The 12,436-nt window shown below is 48.5% G+C and overlaps 1 protein-coding gene across 1 annotated transcript in view; it reads left to right on the forward strand.

Annotated features, from left to right (window-relative positions):
* The window catches only part of LOC126521366 (uncharacterized), a 30,556-nt gene that overhangs the window by 14,597 nt on the left and 3,523 nt on the right, over positions 1-12,436 (forward strand). The window contains exons 16-27 of the mRNA XM_050170049.3: positions 184-342; positions 512-625; positions 706-892; positions 1,663-1,906; positions 2,557-2,737; positions 6,418-6,628; positions 8,694-8,810; positions 9,465-9,637; positions 10,136-10,319; positions 11,084-11,125; positions 11,537-11,612; positions 11,708-11,754. Coding sequence (XP_050026006.2) covers positions 184-342; positions 512-625; positions 706-892; positions 1,663-1,906; positions 2,557-2,737; positions 6,418-6,628; positions 8,694-8,810; positions 9,465-9,637; positions 10,136-10,319; positions 11,084-11,125; positions 11,537-11,612; positions 11,708-11,754 — 1,735 coding nt within the window. The remainder of the gene's footprint in view (positions 1-183; positions 343-511; positions 626-705; positions 893-1,662; positions 1,907-2,556; positions 2,738-6,417; positions 6,629-8,693; positions 8,811-9,464; positions 9,638-10,135; positions 10,320-11,083; positions 11,126-11,536; positions 11,613-11,707; positions 11,755-12,436) is intronic.

Genomic DNA, 12,436 nt, shown 5'->3' on the forward strand with positions numbered 1-12,436 from the left:
TAAGTTCACTCATTGGCACTAACAAATACTGACCAGAATCGTAATTCCTAGTCTACCCTCCAACCCATTTTCTACGCATATATATACGTCAATGCCCTAGGGCTGTCGTCAGGAATGTTGTGGCATGACCTTCAACCGAAAACGGTGCCAGACTGGATGACCACTTCACAATTCTGCCCACAGTTGAGGTTCACGGTGCCGCTGCTGCTTAAACGGAACTCGAGCGTGCTACCTGGAATGGAGGTGAGCATGACTGCCACCGCTGTCTCTGGACAATCGAGTCGGAAGACCGCCACCACCCGACTGCGCATCGTAGATGTGCCGGACCAGACATTGGGAACGGTACGTGCTTGGGAACGGTCCACTACAGGTGCCTGAATGAGCAGACTCAGCGGCTTCGATAGCTATACGCCACAATAGTAACAGATATATCCAGTACCCACCGCGTACGCTGCATGGATAACGCGGTGTGGTGTAGTGTGCGTACTTATACGGTCGGGCGACATTACAGGGAGATCCCAAGGTCAAGTCTTCTAACCCGGGTCCCACAGACATCCGAGTTCGACAGCGGCTCTGGATCCCCTTCAACATCACCCTGGCAAGGGGAACCATGGCCGAGCTGCACGTATGAGGCTGCATTATTGTGTAGCAAACAGTGAGTGCCGCACGGATCAGAAGCGCGAATAAAATCGAGCGCATGCGCAGGTCGAGGCCCGAGGCGCCGTGCACGAAAAGAGTGGCATCGTGAACCTACACGGGCTGCGAGTGGAGGCCGTGGGCCGCAACATTCCTTGCTGGCGAAGCCGACCTCTGAACTTCACGCTTACGTCGTCTTTTGCCAGCGTGCAGACCGACAAGGCGTCCGCGTCGCTGGGCTTCTATGCCAACCCAGGTCGGTTGCCACTGCTGCGCTCATTTCGATCGCTCTGATCTTTTTCTCCTTTACGGAACTTGCGACAGAGGCGTTCTTTAAAGGAAAGAGTAACACCGTGCGAGTTCCTACAGGGTTATACCATTGCGTTATACGTGACTATCCAACTGCTTATCTTTCCATACGACATGGACATGGTCGTATATGGTTTCATAAAAGTCTCGTCTGCGGGAATAATTGCCCTTACGTAACTTCATCCAGCGCTGAGATTGGCTTCGAGAGAAGCTCGGTGCGTGAACGGAGTGAAGCAGCTGTTCACTTTAAATGAGATCACGCGGCATCGCCACCTTTCATTGACACGTGCTTACACTCCGGTTACTCCGGTTTCGTACCTGTAGGGTACGAAACCGATTCAAAGTGCCGAGCGCCGAGGATGAGAGGGCCTGGGTTTTCAGTACCATCGGCAAAGATCATGCTCGACTTCTGTTTCTTTCAGATAAGCTATACAGTCAGTCTTAGTCCTGATGTGGGCACGGTCAACAAAGGCGGAATACATTTTACGCTCGTAACGCTGATAATTAGTGACATCGCTTTAGTTTGTTAAATCACAGCTTTGGGGGTTAGAGTAGAGTAGGCTATGAACCATGATGGTATAGAATGTAGAAGCTGTCCTTTTTGCATCACGTCGTGAGCGACTTCTAGTGCGAAAAACTCGTCTCCGGTATGTGAGACTCGCATCATTCCCGCTCCTTTCTCGCCGCGACGTGCCCGTCCTCCGTTTGGCGTCCCAGGCTACAGCCACGTGCGGGGCAAACTGCAACAGGGCGACGACGACCTGGTGGTGGAGGTGCTGGCCGAGATGACTGACCACCCGGTGGCCGACGACGGCAGCCGTCACCCGGTGACGCTGCAGGTCAGCGCGCTCCACTGGCGCGCCACGGCCACCCACATGCTGCGCATCGTGCGCACGGGAAAGGAGAGCGCGCTGGTCGACGCCCGGGTGCTGGTCGACGACAGCCGCGTCTACGAGAGGGAGTGAGCGCGGCTTCCCGTGTCGTTTGCGGCGAACAGCCGACGCTTTGGCGAAAACTCGAGAGTAACCCGCGTCGAAATTTATGACCGTACAGAAGTACTTCTAGCCGAGTATCCTAAAGTTATGCCGAATATATATATATATATATATATATATATATATATATATATATATATATATATATATATATATATATATATATATATAGACTGCACGCTTCCACGATGAGGACTTTGGCGTCCTTTCGTGTTATAATGTTCAAAAAATTAAAGCGCAGGGTTTGAAGTCCCGAATCTTCGCAGTGGACTATGAGCGACGGGCTTGGGATTAATTTTAACCGCCTGTGGTTCTTTAATGTCCACCTAAAGCGCGGTATGCATAGCGTTTCTGTGTTTCGTCCTCATTGAAATGCTCGTGACGCGGCTGGGAATCGAACCCGCGACCTCGTTCTCGGCAGCGAAACGCCGTAGCCACCGCGGCGGATGCCGTGGGCATGTGTAAACCAGCGGGCTCAACCTACTGTCACCGCTTATTACGACGCTCCGAAATAGCGCTAACAATACCTGCGGGTTCACTCGACTTCTGCGTCAGTTGTACTTCCCGTATCGCGGGACCAACGCCAAAAGAAGTCTGCAACCTCTCCCCGGCGCAGGGACCGGGTCTCTATTGCGGCCTACATTCGTCACTCGGACGACTCGACCTCTGAGCCGAGCAAGCTGGTATTCCGCCTGTTCCTGCCGTTCTTCATCACCTTCGAGTCGCTGGTCGAGGTGGTGTCGGTCAGCCACTACCAACCCATCGTCAGGAACACTAGCACCGGCGTCGACATCGAGGTGGGTGCCGTTTGTTTAGGGCTCGTGTTATCTTTTAGTTGAGTGCGTTCCTTCTGTCAAAAAAGATAAAATGAAGGCATCAAATAATGAGCTCACGAAAGTAAACTGTACTAGAAAGCGGGCTGGTTGCTGCTCTAATTACGTGCATTCTGAAATTCGCGGTAAATAAAGAAAGGATAAATTTCGAAGAACACAGAAGCCGCTGGTAGGCCCGGATCGACCGATAGCGTGCTATATTAAGGCGAAGGCCTTAGGTGGCTCGTTTGCAATGGCTCGTATCCGAAAAAAGCCCAATGATACAAAAAAGCAGTGATGCAAAAAATATTATCATCAGGAATGGCTCATACCCGCGTAAGCAAGCCAATATGGTGGTGGTGGTGATAAACTTTATTGAAAGGGGGAAGGGTAAAAAGGGACGTGGCTGAGGGTTAAGGCTCAAGTAAGGCCCTGGGCCTGCTTGGCCTTTTCCGCCCAGTCCACCAGTTCAAGTTGTCGGTCGACGTCCCCGGAACTGAGCCAGGCTGTCCAGTCAGTCTCGCTGCTGACGGGGGAATGAGAGAACGGGAGCGAGGTGCATTCCCACATTATGTGTGTGAGTGTTCCTGTTTCTGAACAAAGCCTACATTTGTCGCTTTTCCTGCCCCCTGTGATTTTGTTAATGTATTTTGGGTGTGGGTATGTGTTTGTCTGAAGTCGCCGAAACGTGACCGCTTGCGTTTTGTCGAGTTGCTTGGCCGGTGGTGGGAGCGCGCGACGCCTCAAGCGATACCGATGGGCTATTTCATAATAAGTCTCGCAGGGTTCCTCGTGTCTCTCCTCCTCATTCACGCCGTCCGCATCCGCGAACGAGGCTCGGCGCGCGAGATCTCGAGCCAGACTGTGAGCCGACGCGTTGCCGGGCACAGCCGCGTGAGCGGGGGTCCACACGAGGGTTTTCAAGCCGCTTAGGGGGCGTCGTGTGAGCACATGGTACGCCTGTTTGGAAATTCTACCACGGACGAAATTGCCGATGGCCTGCTTGCAATATGCAATGGCTGAATATGAGTGAAGAAACGAAAGAAAGAACGAAGGAAAAAACAAAGGAAGAAAGATAGAGAGAACGAAAGAACCTGTAGGTAGTGCATTATATATAGGGGCTCGCATGTGTCGTTGAGGAGGTCGATCTACAGCGCCATGCGTTTATTTCACACTGCGGCTCGTTACGTCTTGCAAGAAGACTGACGTCCTTATTCGAATAACTAAATGTATTACCACGTGTTCAGCAGGCTTTCGCCTTCACATGTTACAGGAGTGTAACATCCTGTCGAACTTTTTTCTTCCACCATGATTGCGTCTTCTTGTATATTTATAATAAGCAAAACACGAAATTAAATCTTCCGGGCAAATAAGAAACCAAACGCAAACATTTTCCCTGGCGCATGTGACTGTTCAACGCTTCGACTGAAGGTTGAGTGCCTCGCTCCCTGGAAATATTCCTCAAAGTGTTCGCGCAGGGTCAGTATTTTGTAGCGATGCCTTTTCCGATTCTATGCTTTTTCGGGCTTTTTGCGCTTGGCCAGTGGTCAGAGCGACGGTCTGCCCGCATTATCAACGGGATCAGGCGGCCGTGTGTGGTGGATGATAAGAATAGCATAGAATAAGGCATAAGGCATCGCTACAAAATAGCGGCCCAGCTCGCTAACTCGACTCTTTGGTTCTTTTGGTATGCAATGTAGTCCCTGTCTTTCGATAGCCTGTTAATTAGTTGCGATCAGACGCTGTCAAAATCGTATAACATCACGACGAGCTAGCGCTTCAACTTTAAAGTGAGTGAGTGAGTGAGTGAGTGAGTGAGTGAGTGAGTGAGTGAGTGAGTGAGTGAGTGAGTGAGTGAGTGAGTGAGTGAAACATAAGGAAGTGCAGTGTAGATGGACACTAAAGGAGAATACTAAGTGAACGTTGACTGTATGAATAGCATTCTAGAAACCCGGCAGCGCTTGTCTTGTGCGAAGAAAATCCTTAGTTTAAGAGAAAATTGCATCTGTAGGGTCCGCATACCTCTAGAGAGCGCAATTCAAGTCGCCCGCCCCCGAGCGGGCTGTCGTGACTAAAGCTCCTCCATACTGCTGCCGCTGTAAAAAAAAAAAAATTAAAAAAAAGCGTAAGCTGATGGCGGGGTTTTAGTCGTGACGTTGCATACGCCATCATCGCCCTTTACTGCGATCGGTGAGTAAAATGACGCCCGACAGCCGGCGCTACGGTTTCTTGCTCAAAGCGCAAAAGCACGGCCAGAAACTGAGCCAGGATAGAGCCGACAGTGCGAACGAGGAAGAGAAAGCGCGCGCTGAATCATAAACGAGATCTTCCACACTCGTCGTGATGGGCCTCTTTCTTTGGTACTTGAAGTTTGCCCGAGTTTCGCGAGCCAGCAAAACCAGCGCAGCACTACGCGTTAACAAAACTACCTAAACGCGAAAGCGCGGGCGGTGCAGGGTCGAGAAAAGACGAAACCTAAATTTGGACCGCCCGCATCGTTGGGTAACGTCAAAAAGTTTTTTTTCTAAGAATCGAATAAAATAGACAAGTAACATTTCTTTCGGTCTTATATATACAGTGCAATTATCATTTTAATACGGGTGGTTCGCTACGTTATCGGGCTAGTACTTGAATATTCCTGTAGAGCCTCACATTGTGTACTGCATCTACTTCAATTTCTCGATTACTAAAGTTTGTTCTCGATAATATCGGGCGCCTTAGGTATTCTCTAGTATTCATATATCACTTCAGCTTGACTTACTCTTTGCCTTTAGTGTCCCTTTAACAATCCAGCTTATAAGAAAGCGTTAGCTCGGGGTGTCCTATCTGAATACATGGGAAAAGAAAAAATGTACTTGTCGGCAACCACTGCATCATACTCATTGATATTTATTCGATTTAGCAGAAAACGTTAATATCTAGTGACTGTACGAAACGGGTTTCTTATTGAGGCCGTCGATATAAGATATTTTATTAAATGTTGTTAAAATTGCAAGATTCAGAAAAACGCGACTGTCAAGTTTACAACTCTATAACTCAGCAAATAAATTTGGCATCACAATTCTGAAAATTGCAAAAATTTCATCTGATAGTACATATAAAGCGAACAAAGGTTATGTATAACACATGACTCTCACGCAAACCACTACTACGTGAGTAGGACTCTGCAGAACTCTCGTAAGCATTATAACAAATTCACGTAAGATATAAATTGATATATCAAATTTGTCTGCTTTGAATATTCTAACAGATGCAGCTTACAGAGCTCCGATATCCGTTTACGGTACAGAGTTGCGGAGCTGTGAACGCGGTGCTTCCATTTCAAGCTTACCAATGTTTGGCAAGATTTAACGATTCCAAGCCCCAAATCAACATTCCGCTTCAACAGTCACTAGAAGTAGTTTTTCTCTCTAACTCAACAGATTTCATTAAATTTGATCAGGGGTTACCTCAGAAAAGCGTTTCCGCGTATTACATGTATATTAATAGGCGCCCTCGGAGTTGGGCCCGAGCTAAAGCTTCCCCTTAACATCCTTACATAGTGACCACGCGCTAAGTGGCTTCCACGCGCAGCAGCAAAGTCTAACAAAAAAGCCGACTTGCAAAAGTCGGCTTTGTTGCGACGCGGCGTCAACCGCGATGCCCTGAGGCACATAACCGCGCAGCTGCCCACGTTGATGTTCGCCGACCAAGTGGAGCTGAACATGACGCTGGCCGTGGACCCGGAGAACAAGCGCGGCTACGGCAAGGGCGAGACGCTGGCCACCATTCCGTACCGCGTGCTGTGCGACCAGACCTCCAGAGGATCGCAGAAGCAGGCGCAGGGGCTGCCCTGTGCCAACACCAGCCACTTGGTTTTCACCGTCAACAGCAACGGTCTGTGCATGCCGACGCTGTGCATTGGGTTTCACGCAACTGAAACCAAATATCAAAGGGGGGACAAAAAGCGCTTGTACGCGCTTCCAAGGTTCCTTGCATATCTGTTAATCAAAGGCCAAGTACAACAATATTTCGGGCCGCGTAAAAAGCCTAGTTTGGGATTGTGTAGATATAGCCTGCGTGCAGAAATTTACGTTATAAATAAAAGAGAATGAGTGAGAAAAAGCCCGTCAATAATTTGACATTTTGAATACCAAAACTGAGAATAAGAAAACGCCGCCATTACCGTTCGCCTGAAATGATTCAGAATGCCTGGTGGCTCGGCACGACCTCCGCGGTTAGGAACCGCCCGCTGCTGCCCGCGGTGCGCTGAAAAATCTCAGAGGCGACATTCTGACACTTGCGTCACGTCCGCTAACCAGCAGCTGCACGCGTCGTGTGCTGAGGCAGCTATTGTACAATTACCAGTCCTACAATGTTGCCAAAATTATTCTGTGAAATAATTTTGAATTAAGATCCTTTGAATATGACGCAGCCCTTCCCCTTCCCTCCTTCCTCCACTCCGCGAGATCGTGCTGCCGGTCCCGGACAGGCAGCGCACGGGTGTAGGACGCGAGCGATCGTGGGTGAGCTTTTAACGACTGACGCTGTGAGGGTGATAGATCGTGTTCGGGTGATACCAACGGTATATTGCTGGCAGCGTGTGGTCTGGTCAGGAGGAGAGCACGGGGGCTTCATTGTCAAAACATCGCTGACCTCGTAGTTTGATTAATAACTGTGAGAAGAACGAGAAACGGGTATGCCCCACCCCATGCTGTATGCACCGCGTGGCAAGTGCTTGATGTGACCTCGACACACGACACATGCCCACGATGTCAGGACTGGCCACGCGGAACGTGATCGGGTGCTCACACAGCTAGTAATCTAACCTATAACAAAACAACAGCCTTACGTCGCACAGTAGCACTAAAATAAAATGTCATAGCACAAAAAATTAAATAAAAAGCAGACCCTTCGACACCCGTAAATAACAGCGCTACTTGTTTCCAACAAACAACGGTCTGGCTTACTGACTCTATTTGCTGATTTTGTACACTTTGTACAATGTAACTACACGTAACTAGAAGGAAGCTTCAAAAAGAAAAAAAAAAAAGAAGTCGCAGCTTCGACAGAAAGGCGAAACATTGATTGCGATAGAAAATTATTAGGTAACTATACGAAGTAAACTTAGTAGTTTTAGCGGCCGTGTAACCTGCAGTAAATATTCGCTTACTTCATTGTATTAACAAGCATGGTACCACGCTCGCACAGGCAAACACGAACAGATCTCGCTCAATGACACTTGCTGTCAGGATGCTGGCGTTATGAAGAGCTCTAGTGGAGAGCGAACGCTTCAACGCGTCTCCGAAGTTTGAGATTACGTGATCTACAACACTAGACGCGCGAGAACAAAGCGCACACGGAGCCACGAGCCATCTCAGCTCGCCTAATCTTTGTACTCCGCCTCAGATTACCTCCAAGATAGGGCACTGGCGGCCGCGCTTAGCCGCGCCACGTGCAGCAACAGCCGCACTAGAATTGGAGCCGCCCGCTCACCTGCCTCCCCTCTCCCCTTTCGCGCACAACACTGGGCGAGCGGGAAGACGACGTGCATCAAGCCAACATCCTTCTTGGCTCACCCTCTCACGCTTTCCCTCGCAGCTACAGCATACGGAACCGCGGCGCATGATACGATCTTATCGCACTAACGCTTTGTATACTGAACATCACGGCGACGGCGACGGCGGAAATTCGCCTGTAGTCTTCCTATAAGTGATATGGCAATAAAGTGCGCTCGTCCTTGCTTCCAAGCGCTTGTCCTGTGGTGCATGTGTCATTTATTCTTAATTTTGTTGTCATTCTGTTATACAATGGTTATTCTTCCTTCCGTGAAGAAAGTGGCAGTCGTGCAATCTCTGTGATGATTCGTGTGTATACCGTCCAGACTACCACGTCTGAACATTTGAAAAGTGCATGCAATGTTTCTTCTTTACTTTCTTGTGGCTATTAACTGCTTTCACAGAGTGCGTCTTCGAGCTGGGACTGCAGAGTGGACTAATCGAAAACTGCCAGATAACGGCCTCGTCGGCAGCCGACACCTTGCACGCGCCGTGGGAAGTGCGCAAGGGCGGATCCAGTGGTACGTATCATGCGAGCGGTCGTTTCTACAGACCATAGGCAGATCCCGTGTAACGCTGGCTCGTGTGGTGTTTGTCCAAACCGCCTGTTGTTTCCCCGCGCCGTGTATCTTAGTCATTGTTTTCCGAGCTGCACAAATATTTTCGGTTCAGTAAGCTGGTTGTGCAGGAAAGTATCTCCCTACCGCGCAACCGAACCACAACACAATGTTTTAAGAGAAAGCACACTATAACGGGGCAAAACAAGGCAAGCGTTGGGTTTCGCTCTAACGATTACAGACGGCGCTACTGTTCCTCTAGCGCAAATACCACCTTGTTTGTTTGTTTTTTTACGGCATCGTTGGAGACCACACGTACTTCTGTTTTATTTCGGGCACAATAAACTGCACCTACCGCGAAATTTGAGCCCTGTGTGGAATTCGAGTTCGAGTGAATGAGCGTGGTGTAACTAGAACAATTATGTATAACTGGCGCTCCTATTTGCGCTGCATCCGGTACACGCGCCGGTAGAGATGCCTGTTTTTCAATTAAAATCTCTCTATCTCTCTCTCTCTCTCTCTCTCTCTCTCTCTCTCTCTCTATCTATCTATCTATCTATCTATCTTGCTTTGACCCACTGTTCCCGTGTCCTTTCGTCGCCCCGCGTGAATGCGCAGTGTGGTCCCCGGCCGTGAAGTCGAGCCTGCAGCACGACTACCTGCAGGTGAACTTTATGCGTGTCACCAGGGTGTCCCAGGTGGAGGTGGTGTACGTGCCGGGCTCGCGCCGGGTATCCAAGTACCGGCTGCTCTACAGCGACAACGGCCAGGACTGGCACAAGCACGGAGACGTAAGAATTGACGCCGCGTGCGGCAGCAAAGAACTCCTTAGGCAAGCGCTGACCCCATGGAACGCGCCTCGGCGTATGCATGTGACGCCGCGAAGTGCCGACGCGTTCGTGCTACACTGCGCGATGACCGCGCGGTAAGGTCGGGCAAAATCTGTGACACCGAGGTAATGCGAATGCTAGTGCGCAGCCCATGGGCTTCTTGCTCAGCGCGTGAGATGTGCGCGCCGAATATACACCGGAAGCGCCTTCATTGAGGTATACACATCTGCATGCTTGCGAACAAGTAGAGCGATTCTTGTTGTTGGAAAGGATGCGGTTTAGAACACTAGAGAGGTCTGACGCTTATAATTGTTTCCATGATGTACGGGTGCTTTTAGAGCTTTATTCGTGTTTTAGTACTATATAGAAACGAGATGTGCTTTTTGGCCTTCACAATGAAACAAGTAGCCGTATAGCTGAAGTAGGTATTCATGTCGAAGCGCTGTTTTGGGCACGCAGGTTCGATCGCTGGACCACAAGAACGGCGTGGCCATCGACCGGCTCGAGAAAACAATCCAGGCGCGGCAAATACGCTTCGTCATTGAGGAGGCGTCCGACCCGCAGATGGAGGACGAGCTCCTGGTCGGCATGCAGCTGGAGCTGTATGGATGCTACATCGAGGAGTTGAACCAGGAGCACGGAGGTACTATCCTATATAGACGCGTTCGCAGAACTAGCTCACGCTACACTTTGCCATCGTGTCACCACATTGCACTTCGTAATCCACTTACAAATGTCACTGTGGTTGCATTTCGTCTAGGATGGAATAAAAAAAGTGCCGGTGTTACACCACGGTGTACCATCGTCGTCATCATCATCATCAGCAGCAGCAGCGGTCTATTTTATGTTCAGTGCAGGACGAAGTCATCTCCCAGCTATCCACTTCCCCCTGTGCTGCGTTAGCGCTCTCCATCATAGGCCTGCGAAGCTCTCTAATCTCATCAGACGACGTCGTCGTCGGTAGTCCTTGTCAGTGTTTTGTTTCCATTGTCACCCATTGTTTCACTCCAATAGACAGCCGGTTACCTGCTACACGCATTACAAGACCTGCCCCGAATCCACTTCTTCAACCGGAATATCAGCTACGCCTGCACGCTTTATATATGTCACACTGCCCTCGTCCTTTCTCTTAACGTTACACCTACAATTTACTGTTATATCAATCGTTGTGCGAGACCTTAGCTTATCGTCTCGTTATAGTGTTCATCGGTGCAGCAGTCAATTTTGATGTGCCAACATATGTTGCGAGCCGCTGGTGAGTGCATATTACAACATGGGGTTTTCGTAATGTAGCGAAGTTAATGTGGTACTTCGACATTTATTACTGCAAGTTCGCCACGTTGCGGATGTTCAGTGTTTTTCTTGACAGTACTATAGAAGGCACTAAAAATGCGTTTTTTTTTTCAGTTGCTTGTGAAGAGGACAATACCTGGTACTCTCATGTTAAAAGTACGTATATATTTATGCCTAATCTTGTGCACGTGTCCCTGCATTCCCGTTTCTGCTCTTTCTTTTTCGTAGGCAGTATTAAACAATAGGCCAATGCTGGCTCTCCAGAAAATTGCAACATCATCGCACTCAGAAACAACAGAACGCATATCTATCTGTAATTTTTTTTCTTTTGCAGTGAGGCTCTCCTATTCTCATTATATTATAATATGCAGCAGAATAATTTTATATTTAATATTACGAAGACATTTACTTGTATAACCGCGTCACATGACTTTAGGTTTTGTACTTATGTGCTACTATTTTTGATGTTCAGTGTTTGTTCATTTCATTCCAAACGTAACAAAAGAGCTCTTTTTTTTTCACGAGCTGTCAGTAAACTCACAGCAGCAATCCTTCTCTTTCTTTCAGCCAAGAAAACGCGCCACTTTGCAGTGGACACGACCAACAACATCGTCTACTTCTGCGATTTTCACGGAAAGACAGAGTGCGTTCATGCCACAATTTACAACTGCCGCTTGCAATGGCGGTGCCCAGAGATGTAGTGAGAACCACCCTGAGCGCCATGCATTTTTGTTTCAGTCACTTGGCCTGCTTCTCTTCCAACGACGGAGGAAAAACTTGGATAAGTACGCCTCCCTTCACTTATCCATATGCATGTTATGACTCACTAAGTGGCATTTTTTTCTTTATCGTAATTAATGTGTCTTTAATAGGGGGCGCGCGAGAAACTTGGAAATCTAGTCGTAACAAGTCTTCTACAGAAGCAACGTTCAAGATAAGTTAGTGGTTGATGCAAATAGTGACAAACAAAGGCGGGAAAAGATAAAGAAAAAAGAACAGCTTTGCTATCGCTGAATCTGCCAATGAGCAAATAATTTATTGTCATTGATTTGTCGACGACGTGTAAGAGTCTATATTGGGAAAGTTGAAGTCTAATGCCCTTATAAAATATACTCTTCAGTAGGACGGACGATTGGGATAGACCTTAATACGTCCTTGGGAGGAACAACGCTGAGGTAACGAGACGACAGTCTTCTTTTTTATTGCGTATTGGACAGTTTCTTTCAGAGAGCCGTCAAAGCGCTACGATGGTTTTGTGAAAACAATGAAATTTAGTTGCGTCATTCTGCTTCGTTCGCACTATAGTTGTGCGGTTGAGGAGTCCGCCATAAGTGAGATATCTACTAGTTACTGCCGTTTTCTTTTTGTGAGAATCTATTTATCTGTGTCTCGGCTCTGTATGAGCATGCTTATAGTTACGTAAGTTGCTTTGTCAAACAACGTTTCAACCGTCGCAAACGTGCTCAT

The sequence above is a fragment of the Dermacentor andersoni genome, chromosome 6, assembly GCF_023375885.2.
Source record: "Dermacentor andersoni chromosome 6, qqDerAnde1_hic_scaffold, whole genome shotgun sequence".
Lineage (NCBI taxonomy): Eukaryota > Metazoa > Arthropoda > Arachnida > Ixodida > Ixodidae > Dermacentor > Dermacentor andersoni.